Source organism: Hemibagrus wyckioides, linkage group LG20 (genome assembly GCF_019097595.1).
Source record: "Hemibagrus wyckioides isolate EC202008001 linkage group LG20, SWU_Hwy_1.0, whole genome shotgun sequence".
NCBI lineage: Eukaryota > Metazoa > Chordata > Actinopteri > Siluriformes > Bagridae > Hemibagrus > Hemibagrus wyckioides.
In genome coordinates, this window is record NC_080729.1 from 19,254,115 (window position 1) to 19,281,909 (window position 27,795).

General features: G+C 41.6%; 1 protein-coding gene and 1 non-coding gene across 3 annotated transcripts; one reads left to right on the forward strand and one right to left on the reverse strand.

The window, feature by feature from the left end:
* Positions 1–550: 550 nt before the first annotated feature.
* nyap2b (neuronal tyrosine-phosphorylated phosphoinositide-3-kinase adaptor 2b) lies at positions 551–26,082 on the reverse strand. Of its 2 annotated transcripts, none has more exons than XM_058417851.1 (7): positions 25,535–26,082; positions 20,069–20,264; positions 13,030–13,289; positions 9,055–10,083; positions 4,820–5,881; positions 3,751–3,848; positions 551–3,646 (listed from the first exon to the last, which is right to left on the reverse strand). In XM_058417851.1, the coding sequence occupies exons 2-7, from the start codon at positions 20,248–20,250 to the stop codon at positions 3,431–3,433; spliced, it is 2,847 nt and encodes a 948-aa protein (XP_058273834.1). In that variant the 5' UTR covers positions 20,251–20,264; positions 25,535–26,082; the 3' UTR covers positions 551–3,430. The 2 variants fall into 2 exon arrangements, with proteins under 2 accessions (XP_058273834.1, XP_058273833.1); XM_058417850.1 differs by having other exon boundaries at positions 13,030–13,292; positions 25,535–26,081.
* Positions 7,540–7,729, forward strand: LOC131342096 (U2 spliceosomal RNA). The gene has a single exon (XR_009202966.1). It is a non-coding gene; the product is annotated as a U2 spliceosomal RNA (small nuclear RNA).
* Positions 26,083–27,795: the final 1,713 nt, after the last annotated feature.

The window sequence follows — 27,795 nt, forward strand, 5'->3', positions numbered from 1 at the left end:
TATTTTAATGAGCTACAATATCAACAGTCTGAACTTTATACTTCATTATTTGGACCAAATGTGAAATTCTTGTGGTTTGTGTGTTTTAAGTCACTCGCTCTCTAAATAGAGAACAACTCCAGAAAAATCTTTGATACGTTGATATCCTAGCAAACATGCTATGTTCATGGAAGCTTGGCTGTGGTTTTTAAACTTTAGCTACATATCTAGCAAGATACTGAGTGCTCTGACTAGTAGCTACTCAAAGCAAAGCAGATATAGTGGCTGTTGAAATGTCTGTGACAAAATATGAATATATTATATATATATATAAATGGTAAGGATCATCTAAACAGCTTTTTCCAAAATGCTAATCTCTCTTTGGTAATGGTTTTCAAACATTAGCTACATATTTAGCAAGCTACCTAATGCTAATGCTTGGTCAACTAGTTTGTGTAAACTTCATGCTAAAATTCTATCATTTAGCATCATGTATTTTGAGAGTTTTTAGCCTCCAGCTGTATTTGAGCAGGACATAACATTATTAAAAAAGCAAAAGAGACTCACTGTAGGTTTAATATCAGATTGAAGTTCATATTTATTTCTCTCGGAAAGACCCTCATGACAACCAGCATTTTTTCCCCCTCAATCGTTATTATACAGATAATAGAACACTCAGTGCAATAAGACAAAGGACGTAGTCTTTCTACCGGTCACAGTGCACATTTTTACATACAAAGAGATTGTACATTGTCACAGCGTTCCTTCACCAGCACCCTCAGGGGAACTCCGGAGTGAATGTTTAAACCATCATGTAATAAATGACCTGCATACATCGTAGACACATAGAATTAAAAGAAAAATAAAGTCATGGCTACTCTGATGTTGTGTTTTTGCTTCATTTTAATCCAGAATGTATGTTAGTGGTTAACACTGTTAGCACAGAAGGTCCTGGGTTCGAATCCCGGATTTGAGCAGGCAGGGGCCTTTCTGTGTGGAGTTTGTTCTCCCGGGTTTACTCCGGTTTCCTCCCACAGCCCAAAAACATGTACAATCGATTGGCAATTCTAAATTGCATATAGGAGTGAGTGTGAGTGTGTGTGGTCTGTCTATATGTGGCCCTGTGATGGACTGGTGACCTGTCCAGGGTGTAGCCCTGCCTTTCACCCAATGTGTGCTGGGATAGGCTCCAGCAGATCCCCATGACCCTAATTAGTGTATAGAAGCGAGTATAGAAAATGGAAGGATGGATGTATGTTAGTGCTAATGAGCAGAAAATAATCCTTTATTACCTCAAGCTCACTTTTCTTTTTACCGAGCCAGATTTTTCTCTAGGACGTTTCTCACTTTTCTTTTTACTGAGACAGACGTTTCTTAGGTGTAACACTGCTGAGGGATCTACAAAAAATCGGACATGGCCGACATTATCGCTCAGTCTATTACAGAATTCAGCCACAATTTTATTGGGATCATCTCATATAGTGTGATAAATAATAATGTTTTAAACAGTGTAGAAAGGGATTGAGTCAGAGACGGGCTTCTTAGGATCACTACCTTTCTGGCATTTGGCAGATGGCTGTACCCAGAGTGACATTTTTATTTCATTTTATACAATGGTGGGTTAAGGGCCTTGCTCAGGGGCCCAGCAGTGGCAGATTAGTGTACCTGGTATTTGAGCTCACAACCTTTTAATCATTAATCTAACACCTTAGCCACTAATCTATCACACCCCTTGACCACAAACCTGATTGCGTGTAAAATCATTTTTCCTCTGGAGAAGCATGAACACAATTTTTTATTTCTTCCAATTTATTAGCTAGTGTTTGCTAGGCTACACTGTTTGATACCTTTTGGCCCCTTTAAGTGAACAGGTATCTCTTCCAGGGGTGGACAAATTCGTAGCCTGACATAACTTACATATAGTAAATATAGTAAGACTGCTAGCACAGTCACTTTGTGGCTGAAGATTTGTGCTACATCGAAAGACACTGTGCTACATCAAAAATCAGGCTACATCAGGAGAGAACGAGTGCTATGGTTACACAGTCATCTCCTCTCTGGCAATTCATGCATTTAACTAGATAACTAGCTCACCATACATTACGTTATGTTAGCTGCCACTTGTCAGGTTTCCTGGCAACCAAAACAATGGACTGGGCAGCAAATTGATTGATTGATTGATTGACCGAGCTTTCAATTTCCCACTTGGTTAGCTAATGAACCTTTCATTTGTCCACCCCTGACTCTCGGATCCATAAATACTTTGGAGATGAATAACCACTTGAACTAATCTGAATGGTTGAGGTAGACGGAGGGTGACAAGTATCCAACCAACTGATGCAGAAGATTATGGGAGTGCATTTTTTTCCACCGTTATTCCAAATTACTGAGTCATGTAGCAACAGTTGCTACGTCCTTTAAGGCTCAAGCCGAGAGCCATTGGTCATTGGTTTCAAATGGCCCAAAAACAGGGCTGATTGTGTCCATCACAAGTCCATCAAAAATCACACTTATTAATACGGTAAGTGTGACCATGCTAATACATTACCTCCTTAAATGAGCACAAAACATTTTAAATAGTGTTGAAAGATTTAAAGAATACTTCAAGATTACAGATTGTCTTAAATCTCTGGGCACAGGCCCAAAGGAACAGCTACAACACCTTCTGCCATTTACAAACAAAAAAATCAGCCAATAAAAATAGGTTCCCTAGGATAAAAAGGGATCCCAGTCTACATCCAAGTCTTCCATTAGCCTTTCATAAACTCGCACTGGTTGCCTTTATGCTGTGCCATGTTTGTACATTTGAATTCATTCATGCTTACGCTGCATACCAAACCTCCGATTATGACTTGCATACTAATGCCAAAGCTAACATAAAAACATAAATAATAAATAAATATCTGATCAACTCTTAAATAAAACTGATAGCCATTATTAATTGCACATTTCTGTCAAATCCATAGTGTGGCAAGGCAGCGAAATGAAAGCTAGCCCTAGTCCAATTTCACATCCAATGTGAAAATACACTTCATTTTTAAATATGGCAACATACCACAGAAATTTTGAGAGGTCTGAAAGATAAAGGCCTGTGAAAGTTAATGGTTGCATTCTGTAGTTTGCGTTTCAGTGTAAAAAAAAAGAAAGAAAGAAAGAAAAAAAGCCAAAAAGTACAAAAGAACAAACCATATTGTGCTAACTCTACATATTCTTTGCAAAGATATTCCATTTTATTTAGAAAATATCTGTTAATACTAGGTTCCATTTACAAGGAATCACAATACAAAAATATTAGATAAAGGTTAATACAAAAACCTGACGATCGGCACGCTCAGAAATATTGCTAGGTTAATCCCACTGCCTGTCTTTTAGCTGGGGATGAATGGGTGCTACCCTCGTCCTGGTGACTGTGGGCAGAGCAAAGCTAAATCCTGAAGTGCTAAGCGACCAATCAGATTGCGGTGTCCCAAAAGACGGTAGTCTGAGTAGGATACGGGGGTGGGCCGTATTTCTTTTGCCCGTTGGCTTTCTTGCAGCTGGGTGCGCTTTCCATCTGGTTCCGTTCAGGGGGCCGCTGACGGGACCGGATCTCACGGCACAAACGCTGTTTCCTTTCAATTGTCTCCATCATGGTGCTGTCGCCACATAGCCAGGGGAAGGGTGGCATCTGCAAATTTTGACAAAGAGAAATGCAGTCTTTTATATCAATGTGATTCTATGGCAGGAGTCCTCGAATTACATGCTACTCTTTACATGACACTTTAACGGTACCTCTTGGGCCTCAGAAGGTCGTCTCTGAGGTGTCCCTAAGGGGGAAGGTGCAAGTGGTGTGGACAGGAACTGGGCTACCTTTGGAACCATCTTGAATTCTGCAAGAACAGAAGGAATTCCATGAAAATAATTGAGATTAGCCAAGTAAACCACAGTTTTATCATGTAAAAGTGCCCCAGAACATAATTTTTGTCAAGTTGACTCAATCTTACCATTCATCATAGAGCATGGGCTGTTTATCTTATCCCTTAAGAGCTAGTGGTGCTGCAGGTTTTTATTTCAATCAAAAAGAAGCCACACCGTAAGGCACTTGTTTATGGAATCTCAGAACTGGTTCTGTATTAGCTAAGACTGATGCAACAAAACCTGATGATAAGTATCATCAGATGACTCCTTGGTTTTCAGTTGACTCTTAGGTGTCGCTCCTGTTTGGGTGGAACCAAAACTTGTTCCTGGATTAAGACCCCCCAGCTTCCTTAGCTCTTCCTCAGAAGAATCCATGCCTCTCAGATAATGCTATCCTCTGGTGGATTTGTGGTGGATCCTATCTTGAACGCTCGGTGCATGGCAGGAACACACTATGTATGGGATGCCAGATTTATAGTCACCAATTGACCTAGAGGCATGTTTTTTTGGAAGTTGGAGGTAATTGGAATGAACAAGGGGAGAACATCCTGTGGTACTGCCATTCCACCCAGCAGAAACACCAGCTCCATGCAAATTAGAGGTTTCTTTCCCTAGTTGAATTGAGGATGCCTTTCATATGGTTTGTGAAATTAACCGAATGTCTAGTACCATGATACTATATTTTACCCAGATAACCGAAAACCCAGCAGTCCCCATCAGTGACCCCAGCCCTTTTGAAATTAGGGGTTTCTTTGGTTCTTCCCTAATTGAATTGATGATGCCTTTCAGATGGTTTGTGAAATTAACCAAATGTCTAGTACCATGATACTTTATTTTACCCAGATGACCAAAAACCAAAAATTACCCAGACAACCGAAAAAGCTTCATAACCTGTAGGGTACATGTGGGTTATTGGACCCCTCATATGCAGTACTCTACTCACCAGAATTCCCCATCATTGTGGTAGGACTAACAGGTGATCGTCTACTCCGGCTGCACAAACTGGATGGAGGTCCAGATCTTGCATCCCGGTCATGTGCTTTAGGGGATTCCATACTGTAGCTGCTCTTGTCCTTACTCTTGTGATGGGGTTCTGTCAAGTGAATTCCTTTATCTTTGTAGTCTCTCCTATTTACAACATCTGTCCCATTACTCACCCATTCCTTACAGTCCCACCCAGAGTCTGCTATGTTGCTGTTAACCTGAAGAATATCCACACTGTTCTTTCTTCCTTCTTTGCTGTTGCGCCGACCCTCCAGGCCAGTTCTTCCCTGATCCTTACAACTGTGTCTGGTTAACAAGTCTGGCCCATAACCACTTCTGTCTCTGCTATCATGCCGTTCCAGACCATTCCTCAAAAAGTCTCGGCTGTCTTGTCGGAGCATGTGCTCTGAGCCATTGCAGATCCTGTCCCTGCTGTCACGTCTAGGTAAAGTTTCGATATTGTTACTGATCCATTCTTTGCTGTCATGCCTAACTATGGGCTCACTGGTGCTGCATCCTCGGTCTTTGCTGCCCTGTTTGGGAAGTAGCTCTGGACCACTACAGACCTTGTCTTTGCTGTTTCGCCTCACTATTGGTTCCACACTGGTGCCCTTGTCCTTGCTGTTGCGCCTCACTATTGGCTCCACATTAGTGCCCTTGTCCTTGCTGTTGCGCCTCGGTACTGGCTCCACATTGCTGCCCCTTTCCTTGCTGTTGCGCCTTGGTACTGGCTCCACATTGCTGCCCCTGTCCTTGCTGTTGCGCCTCGGTACTGGCTCCACATTGCAGCCCCTGTCCTTGCTACCACGTCTCACTATTGGTTCTGAATTGCTGCTGGTTCTGTCTTTGCTGTCACGTCTCTGTAAAGCCTCAATGCCACCAGGCTCTCGATCTTTGCTTTCACGTCGATGCGAGGATTTCCCGCTGCGCTCCTTGTCCCTTTTGGACTCCTTGTTGTGATGGCTCCTGTCCTTATGCTCCCTTTTGGATTCAGAACCATGGCCCTTCCCTTTGGCATCACCTTTTGGAGAACAAAAAGATCAGATTACAGACCTTTATTTGTCTAAAAATAGATTACTTACCACAGAGGACTTAAATCTGTGATTGTTTTCCAACTGGTTTAACTGGTTTTTGTGGGCCACAAAGACCAGAATGTCTTCATTAAGGTTTCTCTTAACCAGTAATAATAGAGATGTTTCTTGTCTAGGACTATAAATTGACAAATAATCTAAAATCATTAGAACATATTGTGTGCAGGAACTAGCAATACTAATAAGTGCTGTAAGGGGTCATAATCAGTCAGAAATCCTTCAGTCACCATATGGAAGCGGGATTTTTTATAAACTCTAGATCAGACAGTTCAGATATTTTATCTTGTTGTTGTTGTTTGTTTGTTTTATTCATCTACACAACATTGCTTGTGAATAGCATTTGACCACTTGGTGTCACTTTGCTCCTAAAGATGATTTGAGCTTGTTTTGCCATGTAAGTTCGCTTTGCATTCACATATCAGTGATGTTTTCTTTTCTTTTTTCTTTCTATGACCGTATTGCAACGAATCTTGTTAAAGATAAATGAAACCATCACTTTGTTATCACTTTATCACTATAATATGAAACAAAGAGTGTCTCAGGTTATAGTAATGTTCCTCAAATGAGCTTTTAATAATTGCTGATAAATGTCTGTCATTATTCTCTCCACTCTCTCAGGGCTTCTTAGCCCATGGCCAGCACAGTTTAATTTGCACATCATTGATCGGTGGCCTGATAAATGAGTCTCTGATGATGTTTTCCACCTACAACCAGGAGCGATGATGTTCTGATCAAACACACTCCCTAACCAAGTCCAAATATTCCATGGGAACAAATGCAAATTGACATTAATCCATATGAAAATGACAACAGAGGCAAATCAGATGACCACAAGGCAGGACAAAAGAACATAATATATCTGCATTATATTCATATATACACTTTAAAAGCAATACAAGGGAATTTAGCTTACAAGATAATGATCAGCCAGGGAAAAAAAATCAGGCCATGGACCTAATTAACACTGGACTAATTGCATGAGCTGAAAGCACTGTGAAAAAAAGCAGTATTTTTTTTTTTTAGCAGACTGCATGTCTGTGCAGGTAGTGCATCACTACACTATCTCAATCAGAGCTTGTTTTCTCCTCGGAGAACTTCATATGTTTGCTGAAACCTAGTGGCTGTGACCTGCATCATGATTGGTCTGCTGTTCCTCAGAGAGTGACTCAGTAGGGAGTTCCCTTCCTCTGTTACCATGAGGAGCAAAAGCTTGCCAACAAGAGCTGCACCGCATGCACGTGGCTTGATCCACACACACACACAGTGCTGCATCTGTACAAATTCACCAATGCTCATGAAGATCGATTGGGACGATTTAAAAGGATTTTTTTGTTTTAATGACCGTTGTTTCAGGAAAGCTTTTAGTGAGGTCAGCGCTCTAGAGATGAAGTCCGCCAGAAGCGACAGCTTGCAGTTTGTCACTTTTCCCTTAGGGACCTGAATTCCTTTTTGAACTGTAAAAGGAGTGCAAATAACTTCAGCAGTGTAATAAAATGAAAACCTTGATCTCACCATTTCTTGAGAAAGACTTGAGACAAGGTTAATCATTAGCTTGTTTCCTTGTTTCCACTTCCTTCTAAACATATAATTCGCTTCTCAGTATTTTAGCTAAGATCAAGTGTAGTATGTGTTCTTATCAGTTTAATATCTGATACCTACTCTATAAGAGGACTCTATATTAAAAGGAGTTTTAGAGCTGGGAGACGGAAAAGAGCTTGCTCTGTCTGCTTCATGCAGCGATCTGGTACTGGAGTGTTTCCAGGCTTGGTGCACCATTTTTACGGGGAAGTTGTGGCTCAAGTGGTTAAGGCTCTGGGTTGTTGACTGGAAGATCAGGGTTCAAGCCCCAGGACTGCCAAGCAGCCACTGCTGGGCCCATGAGCAAGACCCTGGACACCCCCCTCCCCCCACAGGCTCCAAGGGTGTTGCATTATGGCTAAATCTGTGCTCTGACCCCAAATCTCCAAGGATGGGACTGTGCTGTAATGTATATGTGAAATATAAAGGCTACTTAATAAATTTGATCAGAGAAACAAATATCCACTAACATATGTCCTTTCCCCTTTCATTAATTTTTGGTCTGACAGAACAGCAAGGTTTCAGGTGTCTGCTTTAATGCTGTACAGAAGGGTCAAATATCCTAAATGCTACAGCTAAAGTGTCCATGTTGCTGCCTATATTTTACTGTGGCTGAACACCAACGGCCATGTAAAACACCACGATGCTCTCAATCAAGCCCAATGCAAATCTTTACGATTCACATGGACCTGTGTACAGAACAGAGCTTTCTACAACACCGCGGATCTCAGGCTTTAAACACTCATGTTCACATATGTAGGCGTAATATGCTGCTGTAGCTTAATGCTTCCAGAACAGGCCCCGTAGTTATACAAACTGCCCCGGCTTTTAATCTAGACGGATTAAATCATATGATCTGCACTAGCCTATTTGCAGCTCCGGGATTAAAGAGGTTCAAAGCGCAAGCAGGCCAAAAAAAATATCACACGAGTACTGCATGGAAAATGGATGCCATCATCCACAATGCTCAACTTGTACAGTATTCTCTCCTCTAACTTGCCGGTTTAACCCAGATCAGACTTGCCAATTAGATGATTGTTTAGGGTGATGGTACTCGACTGATTTAATATGATTCAGTACCGTAAGTATTGCATAAGTATTCACCCCTTACCCCTTTTTATACACAACCTGCAAATGAAATGCTGAAAAGATAGCAAGTTTGGTACCACCCCTTTAATGCAGCTGCAGTTGATTAGGTTAAGGTTGGCCCTGTTCTAGACACTTTAAAGAACATTTTATGTTTTTAACATAGTCCTTGTAAATGCAAATGGCAATATTCTAGCACTTTATTACCTGGAACTTTATTACCAGAAAGCTTTGGCTGAGCCATAAGGCATTTATTATTCTCTCTACAACTGCCCTGATTGGTTAACACAAAGCTGCATTCCTCTGATTGAGCCATTGATCAGGCCATTCATTCAGAGTGTAAACAGCTTTGAGGCCTAATTAATCATTTATCTCATTGACTGCTCTATTTAGTCTCTATTGATTAACCCATCGATCATCAGACATTAGTGAAACTTACTCTCAGAGGGCTCTTTGCTCTTCCGGCCACTTGAGCTCTTCTTCAGCATGTTCCTGCCACTGGTGAACAAGTTGGTGAGTTCATCCAGAGGGCTGGTGGGTGTCCGTGAGCGTCCTGCCGCGACATTCTGCGTTGAGCTGTGGTGTCGTGGCAAGGCAGCTCCGCTGAAAGACCCTTCAAAAGGTGGTGCCCTCATGAGGCTGAGCGGCGTGAGGCAGCGACCCATGCTGACGGGAGACGGGCATGCCGAGTGGCTCCGCTGAGCCCCTGCGGAGCTGGAGGAGCCCCTGTAGAGAGCGCATGGCAACGGTGGCGCCGAAGAGCGACCTGAGACTGTGATAGTGGGTGTGGCCGTGAGTTCCCTCTCAGCCCGCCTGAGGTGAGAGGACGAGGCAGAACTGAGGGGCTCCATTGAGGAGGAGGAGGATGAGGGAGACTTTGAGTAGGCAGCGTTCTCCAACATGGCCAGCTTGGTCACGTCCACCGGCGTGAGTGGGGATTCGTCGGAATTGGGTGAACACTGTGCAGGCACCGGCGGGAAGACCAGCAAAGGTGGACGGTGTGTTAGCAGGTTGGGGAACGGGGCAGGGATATCACAATGGGATGCACTCCGAGGAGCCGGGGTGTAGTTCATGGCAGCATGGATGTCCATATCAGATGGACATGGCGTGATACACTGAGAGCGGTACCCCATGAGATCCCAGCGCGAATCAAAGTCATCAAAAGTAGGGTACTTCATCTCCTCGTAGACCGCCTCGCCTGGCTCCTCGGGCTCGGACCGAGAGGGCGTATCTTGCACTGCATTCCCTGACATCTCGATATAAACGGGTTCCTCTGACTCCGAGTCCTGCTGTGGGCTCTGAGGTTGTGGAGGAGAAACAGGAGAAATGGGAGAAGGAGCCATTGGGGGTGAGTCTTTCGAGTTCAGGATGTAGGAATCATCAAACGAAGTGCTCAGCTGTGTGTTGGGATTCCGTTTGGGCTTCGGAGGTGGGATTCGTCTGCACTCCTCACTGCAGCCCTGAGTCGCTGGATGAACAAGCGGAGAGAAAAAAACGAGGAGCAGATATTAGCATAAGCATCGTAGCATCAGCGGTAAAGTCACCTTCAGCACCTGTTTTGGAATATTTAAAATGAGAAAAGGCTTGAAACCGTTGTTGAAACATGATCTGCATGTGAGAACATGACTTTGAGGAACGTCACATATCTTCAAAACCAAGTCAAATCGCTCACATCTAAACCAGGAAACATTAAGTGAAGACTTTAAAATATGTGAAGGCTAGAAAGTGTGACTAAGCAAACATATTCAACATATCTCTTTAAAAACATGGTTGCTCAGCATTCTTCAATAGAGTTACAGAATATTGTGGAGGTTGATAAGGTAGAGAAGCTGGTCTTTACAGCTGCTCTAATGTAAGCGATAACAGGAACTAACTTGTTTTTCTTTTTGAAGAAATGAATCAGTGGCTGTTAAAATTGCTGTGAATTGCTGCTTTTATCCGAAATTCTGCTGATTGACTGAGATATAGTTTGCATAAATTATAAGATGTACAGCTTCCCTATTTGTTTATAAAGGACGCTTTAAGAATTATACGCTCCTGAATGTAATCAGCTACTCTTTTTATTTATTCTTTGAAAATGATACCTGATTATTGTTTTAATATCATTCTCCTCCCTCACCATCTTTCTGAAGTTAAACCAGGAAAAGTGCTGCGATATCCCTGATTTGCTGCATTGATTACCGGCTTGATAAACTATGCTCTCTTATCTTGGGGGGGTTACAAAAAAAAGAGGTAGAGGATGCAGATAAAAGCAAGAAGGGGGTGAAACTGCACTGCAGCCAGATTAAAGTCATTTTTCAAGCCCCTACACATGCCTGTGCTCTAATAAAAAAAAATCACTGTAGATGTGTTAATGATGTGTAAAGTGGGGGGTGGGGGGGTGGGGGGGGAGTGGAATGTGTGTTTCTGTATTTCTGCATTTTTGCATTTTGGTATGCGCTCATCTTTTCCCCCTTTCCACCCCCCTCTCCCCTCTGTTTAGCCCCGCCCCACTCTCCCAGATCTCCTCTAAATCTAGGTCAATCTCTCATTCTGAATGAATTCCGCCTGACCTGATCACTCCTCCCCTTTCCGTCCATCCCACCCTCTTTTTTCCTCCCGCTCGCAACACATCAACTATCAACAACACACATCCCACCGCTGTCAATTCCCTATTGGATTAAGCCACGCCAAGCTCCATCCCCATTGGTAGCCGTCTCTCCCTGACGTCCTGTCAGCTGGCTGATGATTGGCTGGAGCTGATGTCTGACGTCGGGATTGGTGGAGCACCGTGAGGGGGGTTCTCTGTTTCTGTGGGTCGGTTGCCGTGGCATTGAGGAAGATCTGCGTGCATGCTGTGATCCCTACAGTAACACACTCCTCACTAGGCTACACTTAACGCCTGCGTGCTGACATCAAAATCTCTGCCTGAATCTTATCTGATTACTGTGACAAAACCCGTGCATGAACATCTTTTTTCCTGCGCACATGAATGTTACTTTAATCACATTAAAATGCACCACACCATCAATATTACACATAAAAGCTAATTGTTTTTTTCCCCCTCCTTTTCTAGTTTTCTGGATTTTCCTCCCCAAAAATAACATCTGTAACCCAATAACTTGCTCTGAAATCCAATATCTCGCTCGGCGCTGGCTTGTAACCCGATTATTGGAGGTCTGCTGTAAAAATAACGCACCAGTATTAAAAACAGAGCCATGAAGAAGTGTGTAATTACCAGACAAAGAGAAAGGGAACAACTTGAGCAAGGCTTTAATCACAGGCCAGGGTTGTGTTTCAAACCGGACGATGCACCCGATCACTGAGCAGTTTTGGGGTTATTAACATGCGGAGGTCTGTGAGATCAGTTGAAGACTTCATTTTATTATTATTTATTACTTTATTATTAATACTGATGCTTCATTAATAACTGTTCAAGTCTTTCTAAGGGTACAATAGTAATAATTAGATGGACGTCGGGCAGGTGGTGGACTTTAAGGTGGTATAGTTTTATTTGTGTCAAAAATAATTTATCTTAGGATCTTTGTGTGAAAACCAGCTTGAGGTTTCTGATGAACTGGTTTGGAAAACTGTTAAAAAAAGTATAAGTTAATAAATTAACTAAATAAATTATTAAATAAATGAAATTATTAAATAAATAAATGAACACAAAAGAATGCTGATATAAAATAAAATAAAATAAAATAAAATAAAATAAAATAAAATAAAATAAAATAAAATAAAATAAAATGAAATAAAATAAAATAAAATACCTAAATGAACCTCATAAATGAAAAGACTATAAATTATACAGCCTATTATAATTAAATAAGTATGTAAGTAACTAACTAACTAACTAATAAAGGCAAATTACATTAAATAAACAAACAGTTCAATGAGTAGATCAATCAATCAAAAAAGAAAGAAAGAAATAGTATATATAAATAATTGTTTGAAATGAATATAATTTACTAAGTAGATGTATGCTGGTAGTAAAGTATTTAATAATTTAAAATAAATAAATGAAAGAAATCAAGTATTAATAGTTGATAAAGTTAACAAACAAATATAAAGAAGTAGATAAAGGTATGAATGAATGAATAAATAAAATTGAGCATAAAAAAGAAATAAATTTTTAAAATTATAAATGAAGTACAATTAAGTAATTTAAATAAATAAATAAATAAACGGAAAGAAATAAGAATAAATAAAGAAATAAATAGAATAAATATAAAATAAGTATAAGATGAAAGTACAACAAAATGAATCTAAAAATAATAAAAATGCAAAAACATCCAAGAAAAGCACTTAGGTAGATTAAATCATCAATTAACATGCAGACTTTTCTCTTCAGGAACCAGAGTTTAACTCAGTTATAGCGTTTGTTTCACAGTCTTGACAGTTTCCTGTCCGATGCTCTGGACTGGAAACTTACCGTCCCACTTGTGGGAGTGTCCTCCCTTGCAGGTGGTGGCGCTGTGGTCCACGGCCTCAGAGGAGGTGCTGAGTTTGGTGTTGGGGTCACGACGCGGTTTGGGTGGAGGCTGTTTCCGTGAGTTGGGGCTGCCTTCCTCCTCCTCCAGTCCTCCTACAGAGTTAAGGGACTGAGAGCGAACGGAGAACTGCTGCTGCTCTGACATGGTCGCAGATCCCATGCGCAGGTGTTTCCCCTCCACAGCCACCTCCTCACTCGTCCTACTGAGAGAGAGAGAGAGAGAGAGAGAGAGAGAGAGAGACAGACAAATAGAGGGGGAGAGAGAAGCAGCGAGCAGAGATAGTGGTAGAGAGACGGAGAAAGAGAGACAAAGAGCAAGACAGAGAGAGAGGCAGACAGAGGGAGAGAGTGAAACAGAAAGAGAGAGACAGATGGAGATAGAAAGACAGATAGAGAGACATGGAGAGACAGACAGACAGAGGGGGAGAGAGAGACAGACAGAGGATGAGAGAAGGTGAGAGAGAGACAGAGGATGACAGACAGAGACAAAGAAAGAGACAGAGAGTGAGAGAGAGACAGAGGGTGAGAGAGAGAGAGAGGAAGACAGAGAAAGAGAGACAGACAGAGGTTAGAGAGTGACAGAGAACGATAGAGAGAGAGAGAGAGAGAGAGAGGGTGATAGAGAGAGACAAAGAAAGACAGAGAGAAGAAGATATTTGTAATATGGTTTAGACACAAAAACTGTACAGCGTGAGTTCACATTCATTCCCATAGTAACGAGGCCAAGATCATCCCTACATCATTTTAAAGCTGCCATCTGTAACATTTAAGATCATTTTATAGAACTTTAAAAACAACAAGATTCTAAAGAGACTTTGGCAAATCTGTGATTTATAATCTCGCCATACAATGAGCCTTCTGAGTTTTAAGGTTTCAGACTTCTAATTTAAAAAATTCCCAGCCATGAAATAAGCCCCGCCCCCAAAACAGACAAGAATTTCAGTCAAAAAGCAAAAAAAGGAATTTCTTCACAAAAACCAACCGGTTTACTTTTTCAGCTGGTGAGCAAAAAGAGAAATATTAACTATCAGCGGCGAGCGTGTCTTTCACACCCTGCGTTTGTTTTTTATTTTTACTTTTTTAACACTAAAACTAATCACATTCAGAGAAACTCTAATTTGCATACACGAGCTGTGATTGGTGGAGGCATGGATCTAGCCCCTCCCACTTCTTGTTGTATTAAGAGTTCTTTAATCGATCACTGCAGATCCTGTATATTCCCCCACGTGTGTGTTTGTTTTTATGTCAGTGTGTGGGTGTGTGTGGGCCAGTGCAGCCAAATCAATACACACACACACACACACACACACACAAGCACCTGGTGAACACCACAACACAGCAGGAATTGATTTGTCCAGCAGGATGACTGAGCTGAAACTGAGGGGAATCTGTCCACTTGCTGATGCTCTACACTACAGTGGGGTTTTCTCTTACAAGCGCAATCAGGAAACGACGTATCGCAATACACACACACACACACACACACACACACACACACACACACACACACAGGTTTTGTATATGTACAACATACTGAACATATATCCTGAGTCTAAGGAATAAAAGACTTGGGGGTGTTTTCATAAGAAAATACTCAACAGAGAGAGAGTGAGAGAGACAAACAGACAGACAAACAGACACACAGAGGGAAAGACAGAAAGAAAGAGAGAGAGACAGACAGAAAAATAGGCATTTGGAGAGACAGAGAAAGAGACATATAGAGACAGACAAACAGAGCGAGAGAGAGACAGACAGAGGGAGAGACAGAAAAAGAGAGAAAAAAAGACATATGGCAAGATAGACACAGGCAGACAGAGAGAGAGAGAGAGAGAGAGACCAAGAAAGACACATATGGAGAGACAGGCAGACAGACAGACAGAGAGAGAGAGAGAGAGAGAGACAGATAGAGGCAGAAAAGAGAGAGACACAGAGAGACAGAGAGATAGAGGCAGAAAAAGAGACATATGACAGACAGACAGAGGGAGAGACAGAAAGAGACAGAGAGAGAGAAAGATAGAGACAGAGAAGCAGACATATGGAGAGACAGAAAGAGACAGAGGAAGAGACATATGGAGAGACAGAGAGAGAGAAAGATAGAGACAGAAGCAGACAGAGAGAGAGACAGAGAAATAGACATCATATGGAGAGAGAGAGAGAGACAGCGAAGGAGACATATGGAGAGACAGGCAGACAGACAGAGAGAGAGAGAGACAAAGAGAGAGACACACATATATATTGTGTATATGAAGTGAGACAAAATATAGAGGATCTCATACATACACCACACATCAGTGTAGAGACGAGGAATAAAAGACCTGGGGGTGTGCTGTTATGAGAAAATAATCAACAACCACTTGCCTACAACATGTCTCACTTAACTGTGTTTATTTTTCTTATCCTGCATCAAAAAATGTCTGAAAAATTATTTAATAATTCATCAACATCAAACTTTTTCCTCATTTATAGTAGAGTTGTGGAACAGCGATGTCTGCGACACAGCAAACATCTTAGCTGAGATTTCTGTTTTTATCTTCCCTAAATGAGTCTTTCGGCTCCGGATTATTAGATTCTCACCAAGACATTCCTCTAGTATTTTCTGGCTGTTGTTGTTGTTGTTTACCAAGACAACAACAACAACAACAAAGTCATTATCAGTTGGACGTTTTTCAGTTCAAGGCCTCTTCATGTAAACATGAGGAACATCAGGCAGGTTTCCTTGTATGATCTGAGCATGTGTCTGTATATACACACACACACACACACACACACACACACACACACACAGCTGGTGAACAGCAGGAGTTGGAAGGGAAGAGTTCATTGGTCAGGGGTTTAACTTTGCCTGGCAACAAGGTCCCTGTGCAAACGCAGACACCAAATCTGCTACTGCTGCTCGGCACAACCGGTGCCACACACACACACACACACACACACACACACACGTGACAGACCAGGCCTTTAAGCTCTCATTAGGAGGAGGAGCGTGATGTTAGAGCAGCTGTGCGCTCGGCTCGGCCTCGGAGCTGACAAACTTTCACTGTGTTGAGATTTCCGCCCGCTTCAGCCGTCGCTTTATTAACCGCTCGCTTTTTACTAACCGCTGCTAACGTTTATGTATGAAAATGTTTACCGTTTCAACCCATAAGCAGGTGTAAAAATAATCATGTATCAAAGACCAGGAAGATATTTTTCACAGATTGTTTTGGTTTTTATTTTTAATCCCACATTCTTAAACCTGATGATCAGAAGGTGTAATAACATGTTAAACATGTTATTACTGCTGTAGAGAGAGAGAGAGAGAGAGAGAGAGAGAAAGAGACATATGGAGAGACAGAGACAGGCAAACAGACACACATACAGATGGAGAGAGAGAGAGAGAGAAAGAGAGAGAGAGAGAAAGAGACATATGGAGAGACAGAGACAGGCAAACAGACACACATACAGATGGAGAGAGAGAGAGAGAGAGAGAGAGAGAGACAGACAGATGAAGGGCAGAGAAGAGAGAGACAGACATAGAGAGAGACAGACAGGGGGTGTGACAGAGAGAGAGACAGAGAAAGAGAGACAGACAGAGGTTGATAGAGAGAGATACACACGATACACAATACACACACATAATTTTAACATTTAGGGAAGGAGTCTCCAGTGTCAAGAGCGTTTAACAAGCTGCATTATATTATTATTATTATTATTATTATTATTATTATTATTATTATTATTATTATTATTATTATTATTATTATTATTTAAGTCATAAATGGGCAAATTGATGGAAATAAAATGAAAAAAAAAAAGATTTTCCTCTATCAAAAGAAAGCATTAAACTCAAGCTGGTTTGACGAATTGATCATACAAATAATTAATAACCTTATTAATGCTAATAATAAATATAACTTTGATCATATAGTAGGTTGTGTTTTCCATCAATGTAACTGAATTAAAAGGAAAAAAAAAGGGATGTTTCCCGGACCCCTGGGGGTCACCAGACCCCGTTTTTAAGAACCACAGATCCAGATAACCGTGTATAATTTCATTACAGCAGCATTACAGCAGCTTATCAGAGAGCAGCAGACTTCAAATATCATTAGAGTGAGGTCATGTGAGCTTCACATGTTCACATGTAGCGTGTGGGTTTTGTTTCCATGTCATGGTTTCACCACACGATTCGTTTATTTTCGCACGGCTCATTTGCTTCTGTGTGATTTTTTTGCCATATGGTTCATACGTTCCCCATATGATTCATTTAGCAGGTGATTCACTTAGCATGTGATTCATTTGCTCATTTCATGCAAATTGTTTGTTTTCATGTTTGTGTTTTTTTCCCAGATGTTTTATTTTACATCTTATTTTCTCAAATGATTCATTTTTTATTGGGTTATTTCACCCGATTCACTTGTTTTCACACGAGTCCTTTGTTTTCATGTGATTTTGCCATATGATTCATACATTCCCATTCATTTAGCATGTGATTCATTCGCTCATTTCACCTGAATAGTTTGTTTTTATGTCCAATCAAATGTTTAACTGGGTTATTTTACCCGAGTCATTTCACACCTGATTCATTTCACATGTGATTCATTTGCTCATTTCACATAAATATATATCATTTTTATTTGTGTTTTTTTCCCACACGATTCATTTGACATCTGATTTTACTCTTCGATAGGATTTGCTTGTGCTTGTTTTCACATGCCTTGTTTACTTTCCTGTGTATTTTTTCTACAAATCTGATTTTCTCATGTGATTCATTAGGTTTCAGAGTTATTTATTTCACGATTCCTTTAGAATTTCTGTGTTTTTCCCTCCAAATTATTTTATGTGATTTTTTTTCCCCCGCATGATTCATTTATATCCACTTGTTCGTTCAAATGATTCATTTTTCGAACGAGTCACATGTGATTCGTGTCACATTGGTTCATTTCAAATGATTCGTTTGTTTTTCGCATCTGATTTTTCCACGTTTTTCTTTTTCACGTGTCTTTTCTCGATTTATTTCACGCAAGATTTTTACATCATTTCTTTTTTCACACGTGATTCTTTTGTTCATTTCACATGATTTGTTCATTTTCATATCATTTCCATATATATTTTTTAGGACTCATTTTTCAAATGATTCATTCCTTTTCACAAAGATTCACTTGCTGGCACGTTTGTTATTTTTCTTCAGAGGATTCATTTTCCACGTGTGTTTCGTCCACACAATTCATTTCAGGTGTGATTTTCACCTGGGATTATTTTATTTTATTTTATTTTATCGTGTCACATTTGATGACTTCAGGTGGGTTTCATCTGATCACATGACAGCATGTGGAATGGATGTGGTTTTATTTTCCATAAGGGATCAGATGCAAACCCTATCAGGATCGCAAGCATTTTTGGCACAGGTATGCGTGTGTGTGTGTGTGAGACAGCCCAGTGTTTTATTTATAACACGTCTGCCCGTTTCAGCCGGCAGCGAGACCTCAGAACAGGTGCAATGGAGATCACGGGATCTGTTATTACCATGTTATAGCCTGGGGTCAGGGTTCTGCATCGCACCTGACACTCAGACAACAATAACAAAGTTCACCAAACGTCTCCATGTGAATTGGAGGGTTTAAAAAGGTAATAAAAATACAAGAAATAAAAAAAAAACCTATTCAACACACATGAGACCGTTTCTGTGTGTGTGTGTGAGTGTGAGTGTGTGAGTGTGTGAGTGTGTGAGAGTGTGTGTGTGTTTTCAGTTCTTCTTCGTCTGCATCAGTATTTTGGTGCACAGCTGTTCGCTCCCAGAGACACAACGAACCAATGAGACGACAGAACACGCAGCAAGACCCTCCTCTCCTCAATGGAAAGGAGCGAGCTGATTGGCTGACGGCCACTCCAGCTGTCACCAGGCAGAACAACATCTCCTGCTAGGGCACTCTTCACACTTAAGCTCTTACTGACAGCTTTTCTCTCTTTCTGTCTCTCTCTCTCTCTTTTTCTGTCTTACTCTCCACCCCTCCTCCTCCCTCCCTCCCTTGCCCTCTCTCTCTCTCTCTCTCTCTCTTTTTCTCTCCCCATGCAAAATCTGGGTCGTCTCACTGACCCACTTCCAAGCCTCATGAAAAATCTATTTTTTGTTTTTTGTTTTTTTGTTTTTCTTCTATCCACCACTACGGATGAATATATTTACTGCACAGCTGATAGCAGAAAGGTTCGAATTAGCGCAATGAATTATAATTGTTATTATTGTTATCCTTTACAACAACTGATGAATACTTTCGCAGAACTTTTCTTTTGTAAGCTGATCGGTCTTCACATGGCTGTTTGTTTACGTTCTCTAGAAACAGGTGTGTTATGCATTATGGATGTCGAGTCCATAACGACGTGACTGATGTCCGTTCCAGATGGAGGGAGGGGAATAATTACACCATCAGAACTGTTTTTTTTGTTTTGTATTTGCACAGAATTCCAGGTTAGAGTGGAAAAATTCCAAGGGGTGTGATTACTTATGCAAAAACTAGCTGACCTTGCATTGTTTGGACGAAAAAGAAAAATACAAATTTACACAAACCTGCAAAGACATGTTTTTGCTTTTTTTTTTTTTTTCAAATTTCTATGAGAAACAGAAGGCCACGCCCCACTTTTCCTGGAACGGACATTTTTATGCACGTCTTCATACACACCATGTTTTCCACATTCAAGGACAAAACCGGTCGCAAACAAGGACGAGCCCTGAATATGTCCACGGCTGAAAAATTCATCAGGCTCCGAGGTGAGAGGTGAGAGGACACGCCCACTCAGCAGCATCCCCACTCCATCGCTACACCCTTCCTTTATGTTGTTACATTACCACTGCGCTGACACTGGAGACTCCTTCTTCAACCTTGCGACCAATCAGATTTGAGCATTCCTCACACAGACCTTCCATCTCCAATCACACTGACCTTACAAAAACTCCCCCCACCCTCCACGAATTTAACCACACAACCCTTCCATGATGTTCACCGACCTTTTAACGACCTCCTCCTGCTTTCTCTTCTTGTCGTTCTTTTCTGGAACGATCCTGCTTTTCTCATTCCACACCAGGTCGCGAGTCACTATCCCGCCGTACGCCCTCAGGCCGCTGTCCTCGACGTACTGGAAAAACCGCAATGCTTCGTCCTCGCTGGAGCTCATCATGGTCAGGGGCATGCCAACTGCACTTCCTGGAACATACAGAAGAACACAAGAACACGGCGGTTCTCCGGTTTATCGATCTGCTCGCTCTTGTCTCGTTGTAGCACGGCTGTTATCAGTCATATGAGTAGCGTGATGTGGTGATTAGGGTTGCATCATTGCAACCATTAGAGGTTACATCACTGTCTCTGGGGCATTGTGGTAACACTCTGGCTGCGTTTATACTGGCCACCAATTTCATTTAGATTTTCTCGGGCTTCTGAGTGCAAAACACTGAAGTAGACGTAATCTCGTTAGAGTACTTAAGAACATGGCTGGCTGCAACTGCACTTTGCCTTTGTTCACTGGAGTTTCTTTTAAATAAGATGTTCAAATTTGCTCCATTTATCTATCAGTGCTACAGACTCAAAATATGTTCAACAGCAGAAGATGGTGGGTTTTAAATGGATCGATTTGGACGACCAATCAAAATAGAGGTCCCACTTCAGGTCCCAATGCTTATTCAAGAGTAGCAATGTCAAAGAGAGTGAAGACATGACAATTTCTTATGTGAGCCAGGATTCATCCAGCTTGTACAGGAAACACATACAGGTTTTCTATTAGCTAGCAGAAACTAGCTAGCCAGCTAACTTTGTAGCTTGTTAGCTATTTCTAGGTAAAAAAAAAAAAGTCCTCTAAAGTAATGTTCAAGATAACATCTAAGGATTGTCCTTTCTAGATAGCTTACTATGTAGAAATATTTATGAACTAACATGAGCTAGGTGGCTAGCTAATGAATTTAGCCAACCAGTGAAATTGGCTAGACAGCTAACGTTAACGAACTCGAAGTATTTTGAAGAACCTCTACGAAAAGGGTAGAGGTCATGTGATGGACCACAGTGATGAAACTGTACATGAACAGGAAATCTGATCGGAATATTTGAAACCGTGCATCAGGAACCACAATATAAAAGCAGCCCAGAAGCACAGGGAAGGAAGAAAAAAGCCACGTCTAGCATGAAAGTCAACACAGATCCGATACCTCCGAGACGTGGGTTCTTTCTCCGTCCTAGAAGTGACTCGCACTAACCCAGTTGTTCAGAAGTGTGCTATTTTAGACTGCTCCCTGTGCGTATTTGTTGCGTGAGCACGTTGGAATTCTGGGTCAGTGAAATTCTCACGCTGTCAGTTCTCACGCCTCGGTTTAGCTCGTGGGCTCCGGAGTCGGCGCTCATGTGCGGAACAGATTCTCTCGCTTATGGTACCTGAGAAAGCTGACTATACACTGCGATATTCAGCCTGGTGGCGCAAGAAAAAAGCACACGATGTGCAAGAATTCTTTGGCTGTGAGGTGTTAGGGCGCGTAAGGTGGCGTCTCGTGTCTGTTGTATGCTGTTACCATAGACTGAAGATGATTAAACACTTTAAGTTCCGCTCAGGAGGGTGAGGGGTGGGGGTGGGGTTGCATGGTGGTTTAGTGGCTAGCACAATTACCCTGCACCGCTGGGGTTGGGGGCGTGATGTCCACCCCTACCACTGACACCCTGTCCATGGTGTCCCCTACCCTGTGCCCTGAGCTCCCTGGGATAGCCTCCAGGCTCCCTGTGACCCATCATAGCTTAGCTATGACACTCATCTAAAATCCACCAGTAGGAGGACAGCAAACTTTCATATCAGCTACAAATACGGTAACAGTGTTTGACAAGTAATAATCAGTTATAAGAAGTTATAAGAAGGACATAAGCTCAAAAAGGAAACCAAACCAGTGTTTATATTAAAGTAGGGCCTGTAGAGGTAAAGTTGGCAGGTCTAATCTGGTATAAACATGGTGTTTTGTAGCAGCTGGGGTTTTAAACAGGCTGTCAATTAAACATGCTCATTAGAATGTTAGGCCACACCCATTGCTGCTTTTTGCCTAGATGTTCTGGGGTTTTCTTTCAGTTCATTCATAATGGTGGGTCTAATGCGGCCTCAACATTCAAGTGCACTCACTAGTATTTTATTCTCAAGCATGTAGACATGAATGCAAAATATCAACAGTGCATATTGTTTAGAAGGAACCTAGGAACCTTGTTTATTTCCTTGTTCTCATGAGGCAATTTCAGGAGTCCACTGTTCACAAGCTTGGATTTGAAGCACTGCAGTCATGTGACAGATTGAATGACCTGTTTGACCTGTTTGGAGCAACAGATGTGATGTGTGCCGGATCTGTGACGTGCGCCAGATCTATGACTTGCTCTGGATCTGTGATGTGTGCCGGATTTGTGATGCATGCCGGATCTGTGATGTGTGTGCCAGATTTGTGATGTACCTGGAATCTGTAATGTGTGCCATATCTGTCACATACCGCAGATTTATGATGGACACCGGATTTTTTTATGTGCACCGAATTGGTGTCCTGCGCCAGACCTGTGATGTGTGCCAGATTTGTGAGACACCTGGAATCTGTGATATGTGCCAGATTTGTGACACACCTGGAATCTGCAATGTGTGCCAGATCTGTAATGTACGCCAGATTTGTGATGGATATTGGATTTTTGATGTACAGCGGATCGGTTACTTGCTCCGAATCTGCGATATGTGCTGGAATTGTGACGTGTTCCAGATCTGTAGCTTAGGGCGCATAATGTATGCCATTACCATAGACCAAAGATGATTAATGACTTTAAGTTCTGTGAGGGGGGTGGGGGGGTTTAGTGCCTAGCACATTTGCCCTTCACCGCTGGGTTTGGGGGCTTGATTGTAATGTGTGCCAGATTTGTGACTTGCTTCGGATCAGCGATGTGCGCTGGATCAGCGATGTGCGCTGGATCAGCGATGTGCGCCGGATCAGTGATGTGTGCCGGATCAGCGATGTGCGCCGGATCAGCGATGTGCGCCGGATCAGCGATGTGCGCCAGATTTGAGATGCATGCCAGATCTGTGATGTGCGCTGGATTTGTGACATGTGCCGGATCTGTGACTTGTTCCGGATCAGTGATGTGTGCCAGATCTGTGACTTACGCCAGATCTGTAATGTGCACTAAATCTGTGACGTGCACACGTTTGTATTTTTGTTGACTCAAGCACAGAAATATGCCCGTGCGGCAGCGCAGAGACGCGATACGTCATACTCATCTGAGAGAAACGAGCGTCAGCTTGCCTTTATACTTTTATGTAGGTCAGGGTTTTAAGAGCAGCCTAGAGATGTGCTTGTTTATGTGTGGGGGGTGAGGGGTTTTATATCCACATGGGGACCGAATGTCTCTATGAGGAATGGAATATCAGAGGTTTTAACTAATGACCCCACAATGATGGAAATTATGACCAGATGACCCAAACATCTGACAGTTCTGACCCTGTGGGATCCAAATGAGGAAAACTTTTAGTTTGTTTGCTTAAGAAAAAGTCAAAAAAAAAAAAGAAAAAAAAAGCTAAAAATGTTTTTCCTTGTGGTTACAGAGTTAATGATTCGATTTAGATTTAGCTGCATTAGTGTGTGTGTGTGTGTGTGAGAGAGAGAGAGAGAGAGAGAGAGAGGAGCAAAAGTGGGAGAAAGAGAGGGAGAGGGATAGAGAGAAAGAGGAATAAAGAGGAGAGAAAGGGAGAGCAAGAGAGAGAGAGAGAGAGAGAGAGCGAGAGAGAGAGAGGCTGGCAGAGGTGGAGGAGGGGGTTAATGAGGGCAGCCAGATGGGAATCGTGCTGCCAAACTCTGACACACAATTGCATGCGTTTTCTTCATTTTTAAATCATCCTGATGTGAAACAGGTGTGTGTGTGTGTGTGTGTGTGTGTGTGTGTGTGTGATCCAAAAGTCAAACCCTCTGATATGGTGCAGTGTTATGAGTCATACCAGAGGCAGGTAGTTTTGTGTGTGTGTGTGTGTGTGTCTTTATGCATCTGCAGCAGCATTACTAAAATGATCCCCATTTGACTTCACGCCCCACGGATGTTCTCTCTCATTAATCCTGGCCGCTCGGCTCCCTGCGAAACTTCTGCCTCGTCTCCACATCCTGCTCTCGCACGACAAGACACTTTCTAAAACCGGAGCATGTCACCAGCAGCTAAGCAACGTGTAGCTAAGCAACAGGGAGCTGGATAGAGGATGATGCTGGTGATGATGAAGGTAACAAAAAAATAAAAATACAGATGCTCAAGATCCCAAATCTGAGTGATGATGCGGGTGATGTGGAGATTGCTTTCAGTTGCATCACGATAAGAATCAGCGTCATGGTCAGCACTTCTCCAACAACCTGCTGGTTTCATTCCTTCCTCATGAATCGTTTTTCTTTCTTTCAACTCAACACTCGCTCTTCTTCGGAGGACAAGCTAAAAAGTTACACACTCATTTTTAAGAGAGTTTAATTCAGATTAAAGTATCGTCAAACTTATAGTTTTTCTTCTAGTTTAGTTTAAATGTAGTGCAAATATCTTGTGCATCATCAAAAAAATCTCCAAATCTCTGGACTGATTTTTAGGTTAAAAATTGAATAGCTTATTTTTAAAAATTAATTCGTTTTAATTAATTTCTAGAAAAATTAGTTTTAGAAAATTCGTAAAATTTGTGTTTCTAAAAATTTGATGTGAGAGCTTAAAGAAAAGACATTCAGGTCGGTATAATATCATAGGCTTTGCTAAACATGATAACTTTTTTTTAAATTAAAATAAAAAAATTTAAATTCAAAAATAATAAAAATAAACTCTAAAAAATTATTAAAATACTTTTTTTATTTTATATTTATATATTTAAACAAATTCATAGAATTTATTTGTTTTATATATTATATATTAAAATTAAAAAATTTAATACATTAAAAACAACACAATAAAAGAATTCTTTAAAAAAAATGTATTTAATAATATTAAATAATCATTTTCTAAGTCTATTTAAATTCGGCTCACGATTTGTCATAGAATTTATTTGTTTTATATACAATATATTAAAATGATAATTTTTTATACATTAAAAAAATAAAACAATAAAAGAATTCACATTATTAAAAAAATGTTTAATTTAATAATATTAAATAATCATTTTTAAGTCTATTTAAATTCTGCTTTTTTTTATAACTCAATAAACTGAAATAATGTTAAACAAAATTCAGTTTTTAATGATTTTTAAAGAAAGTATTTTTTGTGACACATTTGTTAATAGAACACATATGTAACTGATTAAATATTTAAAAGACGTGACAAATAAATGACAAATAAATAAAGCAACAAGTATCAACAAGCTACAGATCCAGAAAGGTTCTAAACGTAGATTGTGTTCTGGAACCTAGGACCGGGTTCGAGTTTGTGAAGTTGTGCATGGTGAAGTTGTCTAATGCAGGGATACTTACAGAGCAGCTGCGTCCCTGCAGGCCGTGCTTCACACCTGTTCAGGTGAATCCTGTGCAGCAGCCGTGCAGCCTGGGACGAAGCCTGGGGAAATTCCTGAGAATCCGACTCCAGTGCCGGACGGAGCGCGCTGGCCATCGTCCACGTCACACAGTGCTCCGGATTCCTGCTGCAGGAACAGCACAGGTTTGAGCTCGAGGTTCTCCAGAACTCCTTAAACCTGCAAAACACTTTAATCCAGGTCCGACATATCGTCGGTACTGCAGGCTGAGTGGGAAATCGTCATGGTGATGAAGAGTCTTCCAGCTCCTTCATCCGAGTCGAGTTTCAAAAAAGCAAAAGTCGACGAAAGATTTATCCGAGAACGTGGAGCTCCGGATGAGATCCTCATGCATCTCACCCCAGTGCTGAATTTGCTCCCATGTGGATGTGTGTGAGTGTGCGTGTGAGTGTGTGTGTGTGTGTGTGTGAGAGAGAGAGAGAGAGAGTGTGCGTGTGAGTGAGAGCGGATGCCACGGCAGATTAACTCAGGCACCAAAACACAAAAAAACACGCCTCCTCATGCCTCCTCCTCCTCCCTCTCTCTCTTTCTCTCTCTCTCGCTCTCTCTCTCTCTCTCATCCACTCACTCAATGTTTTTGCTCTCAGCACCACGGACAGCTACGCAGCCGCTCAGGGGCTGTAGTAAAGGGGCGGGGTCAAGTGCATGTCAATCACAGTCAAGGGGGCGGGTCAGGATGGCCGCAATGACCGCCAGGGTGTGACCTGATTACCTCGTTTGGTTCAGCGCCCTCACCGTGGCAACGGGACGAGCCACTCCCAGGGTTTTCAGCCAGTAAATGTGACAACAACAACAACAACAACACACACACACACGGATGTTGATTTATTGGTATAATTATTAATTTATTCATTGATTTTTTTAATTAAGCTGCAGTTTTTCATTAATAAATTAAAGAATAAACAAATAACAGATTATACAGGAAGACATACACACACACACACACACACCGAAACAGAGGCTCTTGTTTGCATTGCTTCCCTTTTTTCTGACTCTGATTAATAATTGAATCATCTTCTACATTTACATATCAAAAGGTTGTGATGCGTAACGACAACTCCAACTTTAACTCCAACGTTTAAGTGTTTAAGTTTCAATAAAACAGGAAGTGGAAAAAAAGTCGAAAAACAACACGTAAAAGTAAGTGTGTGAGTGTGTGTGAGAGTGTGTGTGTGTGAGTGTGTGTGAGAGTGTGTGTGTGTGTGTGTGTGTGTGTGTGATTTGTTTACGAGGCGAGAGTGGACAGGAGCGAGTGCTGGAGGATTAACACCAACGACACAAAGGGATAAAGAGGGGAAGCGATCTGTTGTTTTTCTTCTCACATGTCCTCTCTCACCTCTTCCTCCCTCCCTCCCTCCCTCCCCCTCCTTTTCTCCCCCCCTCTCTGGCTCACTTTTTCTCTTCCTCTCTCTCTCTCTCTCTCTCTCTCTCTCTCACTTTTTCTCTCTCTCTCTCTCTCCCTCTCTCACCTCCTCTCTCCCTCGCTCTCTCTCTCCCTCTCTCTCCCTCCCTCCCTCTCTCTCTCTCTCTCTCTCTCTCTCTCTCTCTCTCTCTTCTTCATTTCTGGGCCTGTTCCTGAACAAGCATCCTGCAGAGAGGAGGAGGAGGAGGAGGAGGATGTCATCAGCAAAAACAGCCAAAATATTCTGTATACACACAAAGAATGAGGCGACAACACACACACACACACACGCACGCACACACACACACACACGCACGTACACACACACACACACACGCACACACGCACACACACACGCACACACACACACGCACGCACGCACGTACACACACACACGCGCGCACACACACACACACACACGCACGTACACACACACACACACACACGCGCGCACACACACAGGTCGGTTTGACCTCCTGTTCTGTCACATTGTCCTGGTCCATTTATTCTATTCTATTCTATTCTATTCTATTCTATTCTATTCTATTCTATTCTATTCTAATTGTTCGTATTCTAATTCTATTCACCTCTATTTTAATTCTCTTCCATTCTAATCTATTCTATTCTATTCTTTTCTATTCTGATTCTTCTCTTGTTCTTTTGTCTTGTTGTCATTTTGATTCTCATTTCTTCTACTTCTCTTCTCTATTCTATTCTACTCTATTGCTCTTCTTTTCACTTCTTTTCAAATTCTATTCATTTTATTTTCTAATTCTATTCATTTTTTTTTTTAATTCTCT